Consider the following 21,031-nt stretch of genomic DNA (forward strand, 5'->3'; position numbering starts at 1 on the left):
CCGAGAGGGTTCTGGGAACTCCATCCTTACGTGTACTTGAGTCGGAAGAGGAAGTCCAGGTGTTCCTGGGCCGGGGGGTGGCGGGAGAGATGGGGCAGTTCCCAGCGCTTTCTCCCGGCTCCAGTTTGTGCAATGAGTTGGACCAGGGGAAGGTATTGTCGAGTCCACCATGGGGGCACCTTCACTGACCACAGGGGGGGTCAGTGACAGAGTCTATCCTCAGCGCTCTAGATGCTAATGTCATCTCTGACCCATGCTTTCTCTCTGCCCTCCTTCGGCAAGTGGGTTCCCACCTGTGTCAAATGGAGATGCCAGAACTCGCTGCGTAGCTGGAGGAATTCGCAATGGGACCAAAATTGTTAGATAGGACCGGAGTTGTTAACTCAAATGTAACAGAAACATTAACTTCTAAAGCAAATCAGTATTTTGGGTTATAAATAAGTACTTACTGTGCTGAGTCTACTTTTTTTTTATGTGTGTGTGATTTGAAATGGACTCAGGAACCAATCTGCTGGCTGTTATAGTAGTAGAAGGACCCAAAAGTGCAGCAAATATGAAAGCCAGTTTATTTCAGTAATTAATGTTTTTCATTCTTTTTCTTGCTAGATTTGTCTTCAGCGAAGAGGAAATTTGCAGATTCCTTAAATGAATTTAAATTTCAGTGCATAGGAGACGCAGAAACAGATGATGAAATGTGTATAGGTAAGTCATAACTGCCATTTATCACAACTGCCAGTGTCCTCGCGGGGTCACGGAGAGGAAGAATCGAAGTGTCATGAATGAAGAAGTCATAGGAAGGGTGGCGGGGGCAGAGTTAAGGGAGGAGCAGGGACCCGCGGCTGCTCAAGGCTTCTTCTTAGCGTTCTGGGATTGCGCACCCTCCTGCTGGCAGGAGAAAGCTTGAAGGTTTGCAGTGGGCCTTGCCTCTTCCCTCAGTGTTCTGCTTGGCTGTTGTGCTCTTCTTCCCCCAGCCATAGTACTAGGAACTTAGAGCAAAGGCAGAACGCAGGTAGATGAGGGAAGAATTAGATAAGAGATGGCAAATGCTCGCTCAGGGACCGAGATCAGAATGCAGCCATGTTTTCTCTGACACTCAGTTTTTAAATTGAGTTACCATATGAACTGAATTCATCCTAATGTTCCAGTTTTCCAGCTTCTTTGAAAATTGGAGAATCTAATCAGCTGGCCCCACATTCTGGCCTGGCAACAGTTGGCTGGGGCTTTGTAGCTGCTGCTGCCTTCAAGTGGGAGAGGGCCTCAGTGTCTAGCTCACAGGGGTCCCCACGGCTCCCTTTTGTATCCTTCACAGGAGGCTGAGGGTGAGGCTACTATTTATCACGTCGCTGTGCTGCTGCACGCTTCACCGTCACCTTCTTTTGTAGGCAACACTGAGCACAGAGGCTTTGCAATGTCAAGACACCTTTCTTTGCCAGAGCCTAGTCATTGCACTGTATTCTTACATTGGGCCTCTTGGTTGACTCCCTGAAGTGAGCAAGAATTGAGAAAGTTATACTGAATTAATTAAAGTTATATTGAATGAGTCCCTGTTGCCATGCAAAGCACCAAGGTCTGGGGATGAGCAAAGGCAGCTGAGAGAGAGCTGAGAGCAGTGAAAACATGTCATTGTAAATCCTGAATATATGGATGCTTTTCCCAACGTTACACAAAGTCCCACATATCCTCAGGGCTCTTGTACTTAATGCCTGCTGCCTTTGGGAATAATTCTAGGAGACCATCCCCATCTGACCGCCTTGCTGCAGGCTGTATTGCATTAATAAGTGGCTTGGGGACCCAGGAGGAACCCAAGAGAAGCCAGAGACGGGCTTCCAGTGCCAGCAGCCCTGTTTGTTTTGTTCTAGTGCCAAAGAAAAGGTTGGGTTCTGACGCAGCCCCACAACAAAGGTTGAGGAGGTCGAATCCTGGGCAGGAAATCTTTCAACTCTTAAGCGGAACTCTGCCCCTTCCAGCCTGAGGCTTGGGAGCCAGCCAGCATCTCATCAATTCTGGGTCCTCTCAGGAACAGGCTGGTCTTTTCCTTGAAGGAAATCCTTCCCTGGCTAGAGTGCCAGCTAGAATTAACTTGCATTTCTGGGTCATCCTTAATGGTTAATGATTAAAAGATAAGGGGAGCATTGGGTAGCATTTGACGTTAGGCTTTTGCATGTGCCAGAGGATTTCAATCCATAACGTGATAGCTGTATCTGGAAAGGCTGCCAAAGGCCCATTATTCATCCATCTCATGGCCCCTTTCTCTTCCAGCAAGATCTTTGCAGGAGTTTGCCACTGTTCTCAGGAATCTTGAAGACGAGCGGATGCGGATGGTGAGTACAGCTGGGCTGCTCTGGGTCCCCGACGGTGTGCACGGGAGCACGGGATTTGTTGTCAGAGAACTGGGTTCGCGTCCATGCTCTGCCACTTGAGTGCATTTGGGCTCTTGAACAAGCCTTCTCTTCTCATCTTTGCAGTGTTTGAAGCCATTTGTAAATGATAAAGGACATGTGTACTTGGATACCTCGAGAATGACTTCATTGTCCTCCTAAAGAGTCACTCTGAGGTGTATACGTAAGGCATATAACTTCCGGGTGGATCTTTAGAATTATGTAACTCTTCAGGGTCTTAGATTGACTCCCGCAGGATGGGAATGAAGGTGCCCCCCTCAGCAAGCCCCGCCCTCCACCTTGATGAACTCATCCAATAGCTTCTGGACGGCAGGGTCCACAGGTTGCCTTTTGTGGGCCAGGCTGGTTGTTTGTGATGGGTTTGTGGTAGGTTTCGATTTCTTCAACTTGAGGCATCACAGGCTTAGGTTTTGGTTTGCTTATGGAGGCTGCTAAGGCATGAGCGCCACCTGCCTCGTGGCCTCCTTGTTTTAATTAATTTAACGGGTTAGCGCTTGAACATAGGAATTTTGGGAGGGCACAGGTAAGTCCATAGCATCTACGAGGCATTCTGTAGCCACACATTTTCTGTTTTCCCCTCATGATGACTCCGTGAGGTGGTGCCGATTTCATCCCGTTGTCCAGATGACGGTCTCGGGGTTTACAGAGGTTAAGTAATGTGTCCGCGATTACACAGCTACTAAGTGGCATGGTCTGGATCCAAACCCAGCTGTGTGTTATACCAAGGAATGTGGGCATTTCTTTAAAACTCCTTCACTTTTAATTCCAAAGCACCTAACTCAGTGCCTGCCGCCTCGTAGGCACCCAGTAGGTGAGTACTGACTAAGCCATGGTAGCTCTAAGAAGTTTTTCAAAGAGAGGCACTGTGCAAATTCAAGAATCAAGTGCTGATCTCCAGGTTCTTAAGAGATGTCTTTTGTATTAGAATGAATTCTGATATGGTTCAGTGTTAACAGCGGAGGGATTCCACATCCACAAGTTCTTTTGCATCTTCCCTGTATCCCTGAGACGTCAGGCCCGAGGCCTGAGTTGAACCCCCTGCGGGCTGCATGCTGATTTGCCCCCAGAAGGGCTTCTCACTAGGAAGCAGTGCGCCAGAGGCCTGGGAAAGAGTCCGTTCATGAACATTTTTCTTCTCTTTCCATACTTAGAATGGATGGTTTGAGACGACGGTTCTCGTCTTAGTTAGCGCGGGCTGCCAAAATACCATCAACTGGGAGGCTTAAACAACAAACAATTATTTCTCAGTTCTGGAGGCTGGGAGTCCAAGATCAAGGGGCTGGCGGGTGTGGCCCCTGGTGCGGCCCTCCTCCTGGCTTGCAGATGCCCCCGCCTTGCTGCTTCCTCCCGTGGCACAGAAAGGGTGGGGAAGCCGCCCTGTCTCTTATAAGGGCACTAACCCCGTCATGAGGACACTGCCCTTCTGACCTAATCACCTTCCAGAAGGCCCCTTCTCCAAGTACTATCACATTAGGGTGTTACAAGCAAACTGAGGCATATTACATTTCTAAGAGTTTATTTGAGCAAAAATCAATTCCAGTGGGGCAGCAATACCCCAGACATGGTGAGGGGTGCTCTCCCAACAGGAGCTAGGGGAGAGAGTTTTATACAGAAGATGTGGAAGCCAAGCAAGGAAATGATGTCGCTGGCTGTCTCTTAAGCGGTTGCCTTTTGTGGGCCAGGCTGGTTGTTTGTGATGGGTTTGTGGTAGGTTTCGATTTCTTCAGCTTGAGGCATCACAGGCTTAGGTTTTGGTTTGCTTATGGAGGCTGCTAAGGCATGAGCGCCACCTGCCTTGTGGCCTCCTTGTTTTAATTAATTTAACGGGTTAGCGCTTGAACATAGGAATTTTGGGAGGGCACAGGTAAATCCATAGCATCTACGAGGCATTCTGTAGCCACACATTTTCTGTTTTCCCCTCATGATGACTCCGTGAGGTGGTGCCGATTTCATCCTGTTGTCCAGATGACGGTCTCGGGGTTTACAGAGGTTAAGTAATGTGTCCGCGATTACAAAGCTACTAAGTGGCATGGTCTGGATCCAAACCCAGCTGTGTGTTATACCAAGGAATGTGGGCATTTCTTTAAAACTCCAAACAGAGAAGAAGCCTCTCACCTTCTGCCCTGTGTATAGACACTGTTTTCCTTGGTTGCTCGTTGCTGGGTTCCTGAACGAGCATCGGAAGGTGGTGGCAGCGCCAACAGCAGGCTTGCTGGTGGGTGCAGGCAGAGGAGAGCTTGTGTGTTTGTACGGGTGCTAGTGCCTGAGAAGGGGAAGTGATTTTTTTGAGCCTGACTCTTGGCTGAGTCAGTATTTGGAGTGGGGGAGGGCGAAAGGGGTGTGGTGAGCAAATCAGGATGAATACCCTGCAGATTGCTGTGGCCTGGGGTAAGGGAACAATGACTGGATTATCCTTTTCAGCTTGCCTCTGCAATTTTAGTATTAATGTCAGAGAATTGAGTTTCTACCGTCTGCATCTGAGTATCTGGCCATCGCGAGGCCCTTCCCCACCTCCTCGCCCTGTGACACCTTCATCATCAGTGCCGCTCAGCTTAGAGCCAAGCTGCACCTTCTCTGGGAAGCCTTCCCTGACTCCCTGGGACATTTGCCCGGCCTTTGTATTAATGTCCAGTTCATGCCTCTGATTCTGCCTTCACCGCGGTGTGTCCTGGTAATCACTGCACGTGTCCCATAGTAAGCATGAGGTCTTGAAGGGCCGGGAATGGGCTAATGTGCCCCCAGTATCAACGCAGTGCTCGGAACTGAGTGGAAATTTCAGTCATAGAATCTTAGACCCAGACACACTTCATCCCTCACCTCTGTAGTTGGCCTTTGACAGATAAGGAAGCGAAGGTCTTATCTGTTGAAGGCTGACAGCAAGCAGTAGAAGCACTGGGACAAGGGCTTGGGCACACTGCTTCCCAGGGGAGCAGATACTGCTTTTCGATATGTAGCATCTACTTAGGGCTGGGTTCTCAATCATGGATGCCCGTTGGAACAACGTGCGCTTAAAAAATGCTGATGCCTGGGACAAAGTACAGTGGTTCTGATTTAATCGGTCTGGAGTGTGGCCTGGACATAGGGATTCTTTAAAGCTTCCCAAGTGAGCCTAACATGAGGCTGAAGCTGAGAAGCATTAGGGGGCTCAGCACACCACTGTGAGCTCCCGAGACTTGCCCTTGATTTATGGGAGACTTGAACAAGTGAGCCAATTAAGCCACATCAAATAACAATAAAAATCAAGCAAGTTAAACAACGTTGCAACACTCGAGTGTGGCTTGCTCTCAAAATTGACAAAAAGGCAAATGGCAATAAATTTGGAGGTCTGCCACCTTCTGTCCCTCACTTTGTCCAGTTAGTTCTTTGCTATGTCCATCTGTGGCTTCTGGCATTTACTTTGTTGGTTTCATTGCGATGGATATGCATGTGGTTTAGGAAAATAATGCTTTGTTGCAGTGAGATTCCTGAAATAATTAGTTGAGCAACGAGTGAGCTTTGAATGACTTAAGAGGAAAGATTGTAAAATATTGTACTGCTTTAGAAAAGACCATGGAATCTTAGAACTGGAACAATCTAGCCCGCTCATTTTGTGGACGAGGAAATTGGAGCCCTGAGAGGTTAAATGTTTTGCTCATGCTCACATTGTTGGCAGCCAATCAAGAAATCATTCATTCATTCATTCATTTAGTCCTTGAAAACTATTTGAGTGCTCCTTTGTTTCAGCTCTTCTGTGTTTTGGGGCTAGTGGTGGACAAGTGAGCGTTTACAAGGTTGGTGTATACGTGTGAATAGGGGTGAAGCAGCTGCCTTACGTCTTCTGAAGGAAACAGCTGGTGGGCTGCTAGGAAGTTTCTTTGGATTCAATTGGTGGTCACAGAAGGCCTCCTTAAAGAGGTGACCTTTAAGCTGAAACCTGAATTGCAGTAAATATCGAGTTGACCCCCCGAGGATTTGGGGACAGAGCATCTGAGGGAACAGCCAAATGCAAAGGCGTGGAAGTGGGACAGGTTTGGTACATTTGAGAAGCATTCCGCTAACTTTACAGCTGGAGTACAGGACCTGAGTACAGGAGCTGAGGCCGTGAGACGCAGTTGACAGGCAGCCACTGGTCAGCACACGCGTGTCCTGATCCCAGCCCAGTGCTGCCTGGTCGACACAAAACCCGGCTGGAAGCTTTCCATGCCACCAGGTGTCCAAAGATGCTTTCTGCTTGTTTGTAATCTAGACTTAGTGTTGCTCTCCTTTAAATATATCTACTTAAATAACGTGGCAGAATGAGCATTTACATGATGTCACCTAAAGCTTGAAATTTGGACCCTACCCTGTCACCAGTTCCCCTCTACCTTCAAGATGGATGCTTACATTTTTAGAGGTCCTCAATTTTATTTTTAGATAATCAATCTTAATCATGCACAGGAAGAATACGTCTTGTATGGATGACTAGCTGTAGATTTGACATGATGTCAGTTCAAGTAGATGGAACAATTGCCCCATGTTTACTCAATATTGCTTACTCAAATTTTATACTGAGACACGGGGAGGCATTTTGTGCCCGAACTGCTGTAATCCTTTACTAATACTGCCTTTGTGTCCCCACTACCCTCCTCCCCTGTTTTTCCTCAACAGATTGAGAATGCCAGTGAAGTGCTCATCACACCCTTGGAGAAGTTTCGAAAGGAGCAGATTGGGGCTGCCAAGGTGAGACTTTTGCCACCCTTGTTCTTGGGTTTTAGGGCGGGTAGCAGCCTGGAAAACACTACTTTAGAAAATGTTCAGAAAATCTAAGCCCACCATCTTCAGAAACTTTTGGGTGGATAAGCCTGGAAACTAGGTCATCTGTTCTTCACACGTATCTGAAGTGAGATTTGAGTGGTCAGCCCCACAGCAGTCATTCTGGTATTTTGATAGCTATGTCATAGTTTTGTGCTAGTTCATAAATGGTCCAAAGGTAGAAACCACACCTCCTCCTGCTTTGTGTTAGTCAATAGGTACCTGTGTGCTTGGACAATGTGCGATTGGATTTATTGTGAGGTCCAGGACTCAGAACCTGGAATGCAGGTTGCACATTGAGCCCTGTGGGCCCGGGGACTCCGTTCTTAGCCCATTTTTGCTGTGTGTGAAAATGAGCCCTCTCTTTCTAGGTCTTTAATATTTTCAAGAGAAACTGAAAAGTCAGAGTTTTATGTGAAATCGCTTGTTGTTTTTTTTTAAAGGTTGGCAAGTAATTAAAAATATGTGTTTCACATTGTGTAGGTCAAATAGTGGGACTACTTCAGCCCAGAGGTCACTCCCATTTGTGATCACTGACCTGCAAGGACTGTAGCCCCAACTTGGCTGGTTCTAATGTGGTACAGAAAGATCGCAAAGTGATTCTTGTTCGTTTGTTTCCGGGGTTCCCCTGCCCTGTGATAAACCACTGGGAAGCCCTAGCCAGTTTGGCCTCAATAAAGTGTTAGAGGCCACCTGCAGGGGAAGATGTTTTCATTGGAATCAATGAAAGCAAAAGGATTTCCAAGGTTTTCTTCCTGTTTTCTGAACTGAGTCCTTCAGCCGCAGTCCCTTGCGCCACCTGCAGGGAGTTTGGGGCAACGTCACCCGCCTACCTGTGTAGATGGTAAGGATTTTACTCGGTGGTGAAATGGCCTTGAGAGGTGGCTGTAGGTGGGAAAACGACAGCCGAAATGTGGGAAGTGGGGGTCGTCTCCCCTCTCTCAACTAAGTGCATCTGCTTTCTGAAAATGAAAGAGATGATGTCCGGTTCAGTCAGGATGGTTGGCCATACTTTGAAGGAGGGACCATGGCAAAGATTTTTCTTCTAGTTCTACAGAACTTTCCTACCAACTTTACAGTTTACATTTATGAAGAAATTGGAGCTTATTGGTTTTGTATCAGAGAATAAGGAATGTATCATTTACAGGGTGTCTTGTTCCATTCAGATTTTGTGCAAAACTTTGAGCAAACACAGTGATGGGTGAGAAAAGGTGGTGAGTGCCCCTCCGAGTCACAGGCCCTCCGAGCCACTTCTCTTCAGCGGCCTTGGGGCCTGTGCCTCCTACTCCTGAAAACACACAGCAGTGGCCCTGGAGGTTCTGGAGAGCTTTGAGGCAGAGGCGGAGTGGACCTGTTTATTGAGTCATCTTTCCGGTAGTCACTTCTTCCTCTGAGCGCGGACGCCTCTCATTCTGCCTCTTCCCTCGGCACTGGTTTGGATGTTACCACAGTTACCACGGAGGAGGGTCCGAAGTGTGAGTGGGGCTCCTGTTGAGTTAATACCAGTGATCGTAATGACGGGAGCAGGTACTTTTCCAGGTCCAGTGGGTGAGGAGGCTGTGGAAGGTGAGAAATGCGAGCATAAAAAAATGTAAGGAAGATGTTTGCTCACCAAAACATGTTTCCTCTCACTCATATTCTCATTATATGATGACGATGGGGGTGATTGTTCGTTCCTCCCCCTTTGTCCTTTCCTTCTTTTCCCCCCAGTATACCTGTTGCTCTCCATGAACCCTCCCACACCCATACATTTATATCATAGTATTATGTGCATTCAAGAGAAAACAAAGTGACAACAAACGTTCTACTAGGGGACCTAGGGAGCAGACTCAAGAATACTTAAGAGCCAGCAAGGGCTCTTCAGCGGCAAAGTTAGAGTTTCTGAACTCTGCATGTGTGATGCTAAAATTACCCTTCCTCTTCCTCTCCCCTCTTGTGCTGCTGCCGTTGCTATAACAACCTGTTGCTACTTGCAGGAAGCAGAAGTTAGAGAGTGGGGTGTGAAGGCGGCCAGGGAGGCTGGCTCCTGGCCATTCCTGTGCTATGTGGCCTCTCGGAGCAGGAGAGCACCCTGGATGGAGCTTGGCATAACCGTGGCCCTATGTTTAAGGTTCTGAGGTTGGGAGAGTTTATTTTTCCTGCAGCCCAAGCTGGGCTCTACGAGTGAAAGGAGAATAGACATTGGCAAACAGTAGCTAAGAGTGGGCGCTAGAGCTAGACTGCTTGCGTTCACATCTCACTTCTGCCACTTGCACGTAAACTTGGGGAGGTTACTGAACCGCTCTGTGCCTGTTTTGCTGAGCTACTAAACGGGGATAATGGTAGTACTTACCTCGTAGGGCGGTTATGAGGAAGAAATGAGTGAACTCACGCGAAGTGCTTAGATCTGTGTCTGTCACACAGTCATCTGATGTTAGCTCTTACAGCCAGTGCACACGGTTCATTCGTTACAGAGAGACGGGGAGCCGGCTGTGTGCCCACACTCGTGCGTGGTGGAGAACAGTGCCGGTGTGGTGTGGCTGGGGGGCAAGACGTTAGACACAAACTATAGGTAACCACATGACCTCAAATTGTGGTGGTGTCAGGGAGGGGGACATGGGACATGGGACATGGAGAGCACATGGTCTTAATAAGAAGGAGGTAGATTTTGATGGTGGACCCCGTCATCTCCACCACCACCACCACCACCATCATCGTCATTCACTGAGGTTCACCTGCCATGTACCGGGCACTCTGCGAAGCATTGTATGTGGTTTGTCTCATTCAGTCCTAACCATCCTGTTTGGAGGTGAACGTCCTTATCCTTGTTTTATTAGACAGTCTTTGAGCTGAAAGAGGAAACCTGAGCAATTATCTCATCTAGTTTATAGACAAGAGAACCGAATCCTGGAGAGGGGCAGTGACTTCTTTAGAGTCAGTCCATAGAGTTGGGAATGATTTGCTGGATCCTAATTCTGTCCCTGATCCACATAGCCACCCACGGTGGACTCCCTGGAAGGTGAACACTGTCTTGTCCCTAAGTGACTGAGTAATATCACCCTCCCACCTGCAGAGCATTATGTAAATCTTCGTAGGGTTACTCCTGCAGAGGTCTTATGGCTGCTGCTTAGGACAGAACTGCCTTCCTTTTCTGTTGCTTTGGCTATCCTCTTGAACACGGAATGTGGAGGCTCGAGTTGGTAGAAAGTCACAGAATGTCAGTGACTCATGTTCTCTGGCCTTTTCTCACCTCTGGCCATCTGGACCATCCCGGGGTTCGTGACAGCGCTGGTGGAGTGGCTAAGTGAGCATTAATTGGGAGTTGGAGCCTCAGCTCTAGGTCGCCGGTTTCTATAAAGGAAAAGAGTTGATTGAGTCAAGTGTCTTGCCTGTACCTCTCCAATTTGAAGGAGTAATGCCTCCTCGGGCTTTTTCTTCAGTTGCTTCTGTGTGTTTAATTGCTCTTGTATGTAAGTCATCTTTTAAGCAAAACTCAGATTTCTAGAAATGGATATATGTCAGCTAAAATTGGGTAGTTGATGATTCTGCCCACTTTGTAAGGCTTAGAAATTTTGCTGTTCACCAGATAAATGGTGTCTGACATCGTGGGAGCTTGTCAGGGTGTCAGGTGATGGCTTCTTGGTGATTCCTGTGCCATTTTGACTCCTAGTGTTCTGTCCAGAGCATTTGCATTCACTGCTCTCCTGCTCTAGAAGGCTCTACTCTACACGTCATGTGATTAGCAGGTCTTAGTTCACACCTCCTCTCCCCCGTGAGGCCTCTCTTGAGTTCCCTATCTGCAGAATCTCTGTGACTGCACCCTGTTTATTTCCTTCGCAGCACTTGTGGCAGTCTATAATTATGCGGTTTACTTGTTTAGTGTTAATTGTGTTTCTTCTACCGGAACATCCCCACCATGAAGGGAGGGACCACTGCTGTCTTGTATTCCAGTGCTAAAGGAGCCTAACAGGAGTGGTTGTGCATTATATCTGTATTAAACGAATAGAGATGCCTCTGAGCTTCCCTAACTAGCTGCACAAGTATTTCTTCTCCTCTAGGTCTTGGAGTTACAGGAAAAATATCCCCTGTGGGCTCCCCATGAGTCAAAAGCAGGAATGATGAACTTAGTAAATTTGATCCTGTTTATCAGGCTAGTGCTGACTTTCCAGCCCCCTTGCCTCCCATCCCGATTGGAATGTGGAAGGAAAAGATACCTGTGACAGTGGGTCTCATGAGTGGTTGAGACGTGGGCTTTGGAGGCAGCTGGTCCTGGGCTCGAATCCCAGCTCTGTCATTCTCTGCGACTTCTTATATGTTAACCTCCCTTGAATTTTCCTTATCTACAAATGGAATATACAAATGGAGGATAAAAATGGAACCTCAGTGACTCAGTGGCGTTGTGGGAGAGCAGGGATTATGTGTGTTATGATATGTATATTATTTTTCATTTTGAAAGCAATTAATAAAGGACAATAAAAATTTCTCAAATGGAGGGGAAAAAAAATCACCCATGATTCCATTTCCTTAAGTCAGGTATTTTCACTGAAGTATTTTCCCATCTGACCCTTGTCCACAGGTAGACGCACTGTGTAAGATGCATCACGTTGGCAGTGTGCTAGCACTACTTTGCATTCTGTTGTGAGCATTTTAACATATGGCTGCGTAGCCTTCCTGGTTACACTGATTGGACGTCCCACACTTGCGTGATCCCCAACCCAATCCTTGGGCAGCAGTGTTGCTGCTGGCTTGTTGTTGTTGTTATAAATGCTGCTGCAGGAGTGGGTTTGTGATGATAATGTCTTCTTTGTTTTGAATTATTCCTCAGATGGAAGACCCATGTGTGATGCTATCACATCAAGGGATATGTGGGTCTCTATATTAAGTACTTTTTGAACACTATTAACACTGGATCTCCCTTAGCCTAGACTTTTCCCATTTAAGCTATAGATCTTCGTGCTTTGGGATTGCTTCCTAGGTGAGTTCCCTCCTTCGTTTGGCTTTGAACATCCTTGTGAGTTAGAAACTAGACATTTCTGTTTCATAATTGAGGCTCTTAGAAGGTGGAGTCCTGACTTTGGCAGTATGAAATACTGGCATTGACCTCATTTCTGGCATTGTGGTGGTGCCTCCACGATAGATAGACACTCAAAGCCACCAACCTGTTGACGGGTGGGTGCTGGATTTAATGGGCATTATTTGAAGAGGAGGCGCTGGATGTTGTGTGGACTAAGGGAATGGTGAAGCCGTGCAGATGAACAGAAAGATCTGGACCCCAGATGGCTTTTATTCCTGCCACATTTTACTCTCTTTCTCTTCTCCTTTCTCTTTGTGCCAGGAAGCCAAAAAGAAGTATGACAAGGAGACAGAGAAGTACTGTGGCATCTTAGAAAAACACTTGAATCTGTCTTCCAAAAAGAAAGAATCTCAGCTTCAGGAGGTAAGACACTTTACTGGTATCGTGAATAAAGTATTGATTTTTCCTTGGTGCTGTGGATAGGATATGTGCTGGTTACTCTTTGCCAGAAAATCCGAGGTTTGGAAGAGACCTCGGAAACCAGGAGCTTGATCTCTGCCTGATGCGGGGACCACCTTTATACTCCCAGCCACCCCCATCCTTTGTGGCTGTCCAGCGTGGCAAGGTCGGAGGGACGTACTGGTTAACATCACCCTCCTCGCTGGGCAGCGCTAATTACTAGAATGTGCTTCTTCCTTTCAAACTGAGATCTCCTTTTCTCTTACCCTTGACCTTGATTCTGTACTCTATTATCTCACCTTTTGACTTTCTGCCTTATGTCAGTAATTTGAAATGTTAGTATCGGAAGCACTTTGGTCATCCTTCCTTAATGTTAATTTTAAAAGATTATTTCAACCAGTACTTGACATTAGTCTTTTTTTTTTTTTTTTTTTTTTTAAAAGCAGATTTTATTGTCACTCATATGGTTCGTGCTTTGGTAACCTTGTTTCAGAAAAGCAAATTCTCCGACCTGCCCCTGGTCTTTTTGGATTTGTATGGGATCTTCAAAGAGTAGTTTATTTGGAAAGAAAAGTCAGTTTTGCAGTCATGAAGTGGTGGCCGTTTTTATTTAGCTCACGGAGATTGGCCTGGCAAGGGAATTCAGATTTCTGGGACACAGGACAGTTTCCTGGTGAAACTCCAAATTTGGCTACATGAATGTCATTTTATTTAACTCAACAATTTGCTTGACCTTTCTCAGGTATGTGCTAAAGAGCAGCTGTGACTTCTAAGCTGGCCCTCATTCTTAAATGTTCTTCCTTTTGAGCAAATACCATGCCGGTACTTCTGTCAAGTGAAAATGCATATGAAGATGGTAGGGCCCACGGTTGGAAGATGAAGACAACTCAGGAGATGGTGGAATCCAATCCCCCGCCAACTGGGATCTCTTACACGTCCTTGGTTAGGAGCGTGTGGGTCTCAGAACTCTTTGCTTGGGTGTTTAAGCCAATTGTTTGAGTGACAGGGAAGGCTCAGCAACCACTCTAGCAACTGGTGTTTGTAGTGGACTTTGCAGATCAGTTCTTGGCCAGCCATCCAATAGCAATCGAGGACTCGGTATAAATTGTAAAATGTAGAAAACACTAACCTTTCCTTAAAGATCTTGTGCCTGAGTAGGGAAAAGAAGTAGGGTGTGTGAGGCGATGGTTCGTGAAGTAGCAAAGCTACTCAAGTCCATCTTGCCAAATGTGACTGAGAAGGCTAAATAAATGCTTCTTTTCATTGATGGTATATAAAAGGCTATTCCCAGTTCTGGGGACATAGGTACCAGAAGATAGTCAAGGACATGTAATTGTCCATGGTAAATATATAATAATTCTGTTTAGGATCTGTCCTGATACCCTTACTTTTTAGTTATCATTCTTCTAATATCATACGGCATTTAGGGTTGGGAAATTATATTTAAGCAAAGCCATATTATATTTGGCTACAGATCATAATGGCCAGATCTGGTCAGTCCTATAGTTTCTAAGCAGTTAGATGAGTTGAAGTGTTCAAGACCTGAGCAAGTGTGTGATTGTTCTAGCACCTACTGATAGTGGGAGGCCCACAGTATAGTTATCCTGTAGACGTGGCGTTCCCCAGAGGGGGGTGTTCTGGTCTATTCTCTCCAGGCCTGGATATTGCTGACCTGGCCTGGGGTGAGTCCAACATGTTCTCTCTTTAAGGGCCATGGAACTGCCATATTCCCCTGAGATGGCAGAGTGTAGGGACCAACGCACTGGCTGGCAAAGAGATACCTCATTTCATGGCCTGTTCTGCCATGGAGTCACTGTGTGACTTGGGACAGGTCCTCATCTCTCTGAGCCCTTAGTCCCTTTGTGAAATACTCCTTGAAACACCTGTCCTGCCTGTTTCATGTGGGAGAAGGCAGATTATAGCTGCTGCACAGACAGAGAGCGTTAGTTTATCCCTCTGACTGGCCTGCTCTCCTCCATCCTGTTTCCAAATTGCATGGGACTTGTCTTGATTGCCTTAGTCTGTTCAGGCTGCTATAACAGAATGCCATAGACTGGGTGGCTTATGAACAACAAATCTGTTCTCCCAGCTCGGGAGGCTGGAGAGGCCAAGATTAAGGAAGGTGCTGGCAGACTTGGTGTCCTGGTAGGCCGGCTCCCTGGTTCACAGCTGGCTGTCTTCTTGCTGTGTCCTCACATGGCACGAGGGGTGGAGGAGCTGATCCCATTCCTGAGGGCTCCATCCTCATGACTTAAGCACCCCAGAGGCCCCACCTCTCTATGCCATTACACTGGGGATTGGGTTTCATCCTACGAATTGAGGGGGCACAAACATTCAGTGTGCAGCATGGACTTTGCCAGTATATAGCTTAGTGTACGTTTTTTCATTATGCTCTTTTGTTACAATCCTTGGTGTACTTGTCTTTTACTTATTCACGCTTTCTAAGTACTTTGAGAGCCAGGAGTAAGTGAACGGTCTTTCTTGCAAGTCCTGGTCTGTTCTCAAGCATTGCTTTTTGGTTGTACTTGAATCGAATTAAATTAAATAAAAAATCTAATAATAATGACAATAGCGACAATACGTTTACTTAACAACAACAACCATAGCAGGCAATGTTTACTGAATGCACATTTATGTACCAGGTACTGTGTTGAGCACTTTACATGGAATCTTTTCAAATCCTCACAGACACACGTTGAAGTACAGGTGTATTCCCTTTATGTTACAGACAAGGAAACCAAGGCTCAGAAATGTTTAATAGTCTGCCCAGAGCAGGTCAGCGAGGATTTGCACCCTGGCTCCCCACTCTGGAGCCCTTTCCTTTAACCTAGTATGTTCTTCTACTTCTCTCTCCATCTTGGGAGGGAGGGGTGGTGCTCTCCGGCTGCCTGCCATTGTTATTCAACCCAAGTGTCATGCAAATAGAGTTGACCTAGGTGGGGGGACTTGGGTGATCATTTGGTTGAACCTCCTGGAATTGAACTGAGGCCCTTGGAGAGGTCAAGTGAGTTGCTCAAGGTCTTCCAGCTCTTTAGTGATGATTTTCTTCACATTTATTTAAAAAATCAACTTTTAGGAGCATGGTTAAACACCTAGTACATATTTAATGAAATGTGTGCTTCCTTTGATTATCCAGAATCGTTCCATGATTGCAGGGCTCTGAAATGAATATTTTTAAGTTCCAGCCCATTCCTAGATCCTGGTGGGTGAAATTATGGGACAGCGATGTGGGATGACACTGCCATCTAGTGGATGAGTTTTTAAAAATCAGTGTATTCTTCAGTGGCTCAGAAGTTTGTTTCAACAATATTCATTTGTTCAACAAATATTCATTGGACGCTCCTGTAAAAGTCTGTTCAGGCCTCGGGTGTATTGTGGGGAGTGAAATGAGGGATCTGCCTTCGTGGAACTTACAGTCTAGAAGAATGTCTGTTTTCTAAGAAGCACAGAATGGTTGGTGAGTCTCAGACAAGCTGGTAGATTCAGTTTCTCAAGTTATAAGCACTGAAACTCTATTGAGTGGTCTGCTGGGTAGGTTGGAATGCTGACTTACAATTCCATTGCAGTAGGAGCTAAAGATGTGGTGAATTCTATGGCCCAGACGAGCAGGGGCATTGGCAAAAGACATACTGTTCCATTTCGGATTTCGTCTTCCTTTTCCTTTGGAAGTGCATCCCGTTACGTGTTTCTTCTGGGTGCTGGGTCCTGATGGCCATGTAGAGATCAATTCATTCATTCCTTGAGTATCTAGTGAATACTCCCCATGGGCCAGTCACCATTCAGGGAACTGGGATAGGAAAGTGGAAAAATGAGACAGTCTTTGCTGTTGTCAGCTTTATATTCCAGTAGTCAATAGAGAAGAGAGGAATAAGTAAGAAATTCACATAGTGATGAGGAAATAAACTGGGAGATAAGGTAGAGACTCCTATCTAAAATAATGTGGTCATTGAAGCCTGCTCTAAAGAGGTAACATTTGGACTGAGACCAGAAGGATGAGAAGGAGGGAACTAAGTAAAAAGCTAGGGCTCTGTTCCATAATTGTGGGTTCCATAAAATCTGAATTACCGGGTCCTGAAATAGAGTAGAGTAAGCTGGAACAGAATGGAAAATATGAAAGTGTATTACACTTAATTATAAATGTATGTTTATTAGGGCATAATGTGCAAGGTGTTTCTTACTATGCATTGAAGTTAAAAAAATTGAATGTTTATCTAGATGAAGAGGTTTTCAGCTAGAAGGAATACCAAGTGCAAAGGTTGCATGGTAAGAAAGAGACTGGGCGTGTCTGGGGACAGCAAGGAGCCCCGAGTGGCTGGGGCATGTGCGATCCGTATGGGTTGGGAGGAGGTGGGGTGGCATGGGCGGGCAGGTCATACCTGGTCTTGTGGACCATGGTGGAAGCCATGGGAAGGCATCGAAGTGGCTGCGAGAACGTCTGGTTTAGATTTTAGGAAAGGTTGTTTGGCTCCTGGGTGGAGACTGGATTGGAAGGAGAGGGGTAGAGAATGAAAGCAGGGAGACCAGTTAGGAGAGGACTGTAACCACCCAGAGATGACGTGGTTGGGTTATGGTACAAGTTGTGATTGAAGCCCAGCCACTCTGACAGCCCTGGTGGGGATAACAGCCAGTGTGCACAGGACGCTTTCTGGTTTTCAGATGGTTCGTGTCCTTTAGCTCATTTTCTCTTTGGAACAGCTCTCCTCAGAGCAAGGGCAGATATTATCATCTCTGCCCTCCAGGTATAGGAAAGAGATCCAGAGAGAGCGTAAGTGACTTGAGTCCATCTTCCCAGCTAGAAAAGGATAGAACTGCAATTGCAGCCCAGGCATTTGCTCTGCCAGCTCTCTGACTGATGCCGGGCGCTGCTGTTTTTCTCCTAGGACTTCCCTTCTGGCTCCTTCATCCTGCCTGACTGCAGGAGGCTCTTTGCAGATGTTCAGAATGGCCTTATTTTCAGTCTCAGTCTCAGTTACAAGCCCTCCCAGGGAGGATGTGTGAGGGCTGCAGGCCAGGTAGATGCATGGTGTAAGTGTGCTGGGTTTGACTACAAAGAAATGCAATGGGCCTTGGCTGGCAGGAGCCCAGGTGAAAGGTGTGTCTGCCCAGTTGTCTAAACAGCTACACTTGGGGAATGGGTGCAGCACTTTCTGAAACCCTGCCTCCAAATAAACAGTAGTCAGTGCTCAGGTATCAACTTCCCCTGCAGGCTTAGCCCTGCATTTTGCTTTTGTTCAGCAGTTTCTCAGCAGGCTCACTTCCGTGTATTAACTTGAGTTGCCCTTCGAGGAAGTTGCTAGCAGATTTGAATGAATTCCTTTGTGCTGTTTCATAGCATCATGTGCTTTATCAGAGTTTGTACTTTTCTGTTTATTTGCATGATTATTTGATTAACATCTCTTTTCCTGACTGCGCTGCGAGTTCCATGAAGGAAGTTCCTTTTTGCTCATAATATTTGAATGAATTAAATGAATCATTTGCCAAGTCCTTAAGATGTCAGGGTAGCAATACTATATTTGATGTAAAGGAAGGAAAGATCTATTCTAAGTTCCTCTGCAGGAACCTTGACAAAGGAACAACTGGAAGACATAGCCCTTCAGGGGCTTTGTTTGTCTTCGTAAAGATGTTATAGAATGGTCTCTGACCCCTTCATTTCTAAAGAAAAAAGTGTTTTGTTTCCTATTAGCAGGACATTATTTTTTATTAAAAATCCACTTTTCTTGGGTCACTGAAATGTGCTTGCAATGTAATTATCTGCTTTGAAAGAATGAATTGACACAGTCCCATTGTGGACAGGTTAAGAGCGTTCCTGGGATAGTGGAAGTACCGACCAGCGCTGCATTTTGCTACCCACAGCATTTTCTCCCCTGGGTTCTGGAACCTAGATCAGTGGTTTAATTGTACCCTGGAAAGGCCCCACACCTGCACAGAGGGAGAAGTGGAGGTTCACAGGGAACAATGGAATGACTCTGCTTGGAATAAACTGACAGTTCATCCTTGACACCAAGAAAAGTACCTGGGACTCATGAAAGTGTCCTTTTCTGAGGTGCCCTGCCCTCTAACCATTGTTTTGCTCATTAGGAAGGATGGGTCGGAGATGGCCCTGCAGGTTTTCTTTTTCTCTTTTGCGGGAACTCAGGCCTGTCGCAGGCTGTGGGAGGCGGTCCTGCCCAGTGTTTTAAGGACAGTCAAGGGTCTTGGAGACCCCCTGACCAGGACCGAAGTCCCAGCTCTTCCCGGAACCAGCTGCGTCATGTTCCTTAATGTTAGCAGACTTCGTTTCCTTCTATAAATTCGAGGTGAAGCTAATATCTTCTTTTTAGGAACCTAGTGAGGATCGAGTAACTAAAATCAATGAGGTCTGAATCAGGTAACGTATGTACAGCTGGGGCACAGCGCTCATCTGACCATTATCGTTACTCTTATTTCTGTTTCATGCTCTTCGATTTGTTTTTTAAAACCATCTCCAGAGATATTTTTTCTTTTTCCTAGCCTGCTCGCTAGAATGCTCGTCTTGGGTCATGCGTTGATTTTTCTCTGGCATTCCCTCTTGTTTGTAGGCAGACAGCCAAGTAGACCTGGTCCGGCAGCATTTCTACGAAGTGTCCCTGGAGTACGTCTTCAAGGTGCAGGAAGTCCAAGAGAGGAAGATGTTTGAGTTCGTGGAGCCTGTAAGTAGATGCTGTGTGGAACGGGGCGGCCACCCTTCCCTCCCCTCCCCTCGTTCCAGCTGCCTAGGTGACACGATGCTCTGAGTTGTTGCTGAAAAGCTTGGCCAGCCCTGACGCCGTGCCTTCTGCTGAGGAGCCGGCCTTTGTCAGTCTGCTCCCCTGGCTTCTGTCCTGTAGCTGTTCCTGTACAGCCCCAGGCAGCGCAGTTAGCGGCAGTCGCTTCCTGGCGCCACCCTGTGCCGTCCTGTGTGGTCTGCAGGTGGAAGTAAAGCAGCGAGGAGCTTTCATTTTGCCAGTCAATAGTGATTCTGCCTTAACTTTCCTCGCCCTTGCCCTCTTTCCCTCAAATAATCCACCTGTAGCAGTGACCCAAGGACACTGGGAAGTGTAGATGACACCTTTCTCTTTTTGCCTCCTGAGTTCAGAGTTCCTCCTCACCCCATCCACGCATTAAGAGATTCCATATAAAGCGATTTCTCCGTGTAGGTTTGTTATCACCAAGCAACGTGGGGAGTCTGTAGAGTGGGCCGTGATTGCGTTTGGACTTGGGCAGAGTGTCCCAGTGGACATGAAAGGTTGCAGTGTGGGAACAAACCTGGCTTCAGCTCAGGCCACCTCAGCTCGGTTGTGGCTTCATGCGGACGTGGTGCCGCCCCTCCCCGCTGTGGCACTACCTTCAGGATCTGCGGCAGGAAGACGTCATGGAAATACCAGAGAGCATATGGGCCTCGATCTAACACTCTTGCAGGCCTTGCATTTTTTTCAGCCGAAATGCAGCCTCTGATTGAGACCCAGGCCCGCAGTCTCTTATCCACCTAGATGTAAGAGAGTGATTTTCTTAAACAAATAAGAATAAAACTACAAGAAACTTAAAGAAAACGACCACTCTTTTTTAGTAAAGAATGTGTTTTATGCTCCATTTTTAATTTATGAACTTTTGGGATGCTTTTTAGACATGTAGACTTGCTAATAGTTTCATCAGGAGCCCAGTTGGCTTTGGAATTTGATGCTTATTTTATACTGAAACTGTGATCTTAGAATTCCACCCTCAGCCACCTTATCTGGCAGACTTTTAGAAGTCCTTAATTACCTCAGTCTTCTCATCTGAATATTGGAAACTTTAGAGCCAACTTCCTGTTTAGCAGTGGTCTCTGACATTGTAGGGTCTGTGAGGTGGGAGAAACCATCTGTCTGAGAAAGCCAGCTTGTTGATTTCGCTGCTCAGGACACAGAGGTGTGTTAAAGCCAGCCTTTCAGGGGTTTACTGAAGACTGTTTCCTGTGGTCAGGGCACGAATTCAAATGCTGTCACAGAATTAGCCTTTGGTATTTTTACTTGGCTTTTATTAGAATTCCTGATGGGGTTAAAAAACAACAAAAAAATGTGATTCTAATAATTCTTCTGTTATATGCAATAATGTATGTTGATTGATACTACTCTATAATTGCCTAATTTGGATGAGTTCCATCCCTACATCTTTGAGCTCAGTTTTTTTATTGTCCAATTTGATCTCTCAGTAGATGTTCCTAGTAAATCAGGTAATGTATCTGTTAGCTTCTGCTGGGTAACAAATAACCATAAAACCTCATGCAACAGGCATTTATTTCTTACACATCTCTGGGGTTCAGCCAATCCAGGCTGGGCTCAGCTGGATAAATCTGCTGATTTAGGTGGGCTTTCTCATCCTCTTTCCTTCTTTTTCCTTCTCCTTTTCTTCCTCCTCTTTCTCTCTCTTTTTTTTT

The 21,031-nt window shown here is 46.3% G+C and overlaps 1 protein-coding gene across 7 annotated transcripts in view; it reads left to right on the top strand.

The window, feature by feature from the left end:
* ARHGAP26 (Rho GTPase activating protein 26) overlaps nt 1-21,031 on the top strand; it is a 399,917-nt gene that overhangs the window by 96,945 nt on the left and 281,941 nt on the right. For all 7 annotated transcript variants that reach the window (XM_033095952.1, XM_033095957.1, XM_033095958.1 and 4 more), the window contains 5 exons: nt 607-702; nt 2,260-2,321; nt 7,026-7,097; nt 12,484-12,585; nt 19,179-19,289. In XM_033095952.1, the coding sequence (XP_032951843.1) occupies nt 607-702; nt 2,260-2,321; nt 7,026-7,097; nt 12,484-12,585; nt 19,179-19,289 (443 nt within the window). The remainder of the gene's footprint in view (nt 1-606; nt 703-2,259; nt 2,322-7,025; nt 7,098-12,483; nt 12,586-19,178; nt 19,290-21,031) is intronic.

Source organism: Rhinolophus ferrumequinum, chromosome 24 (assembly GCF_004115265.2).
Source record: "Rhinolophus ferrumequinum isolate MPI-CBG mRhiFer1 chromosome 24, mRhiFer1_v1.p, whole genome shotgun sequence".
NCBI lineage: Eukaryota > Metazoa > Chordata > Mammalia > Chiroptera > Rhinolophidae > Rhinolophus > Rhinolophus ferrumequinum.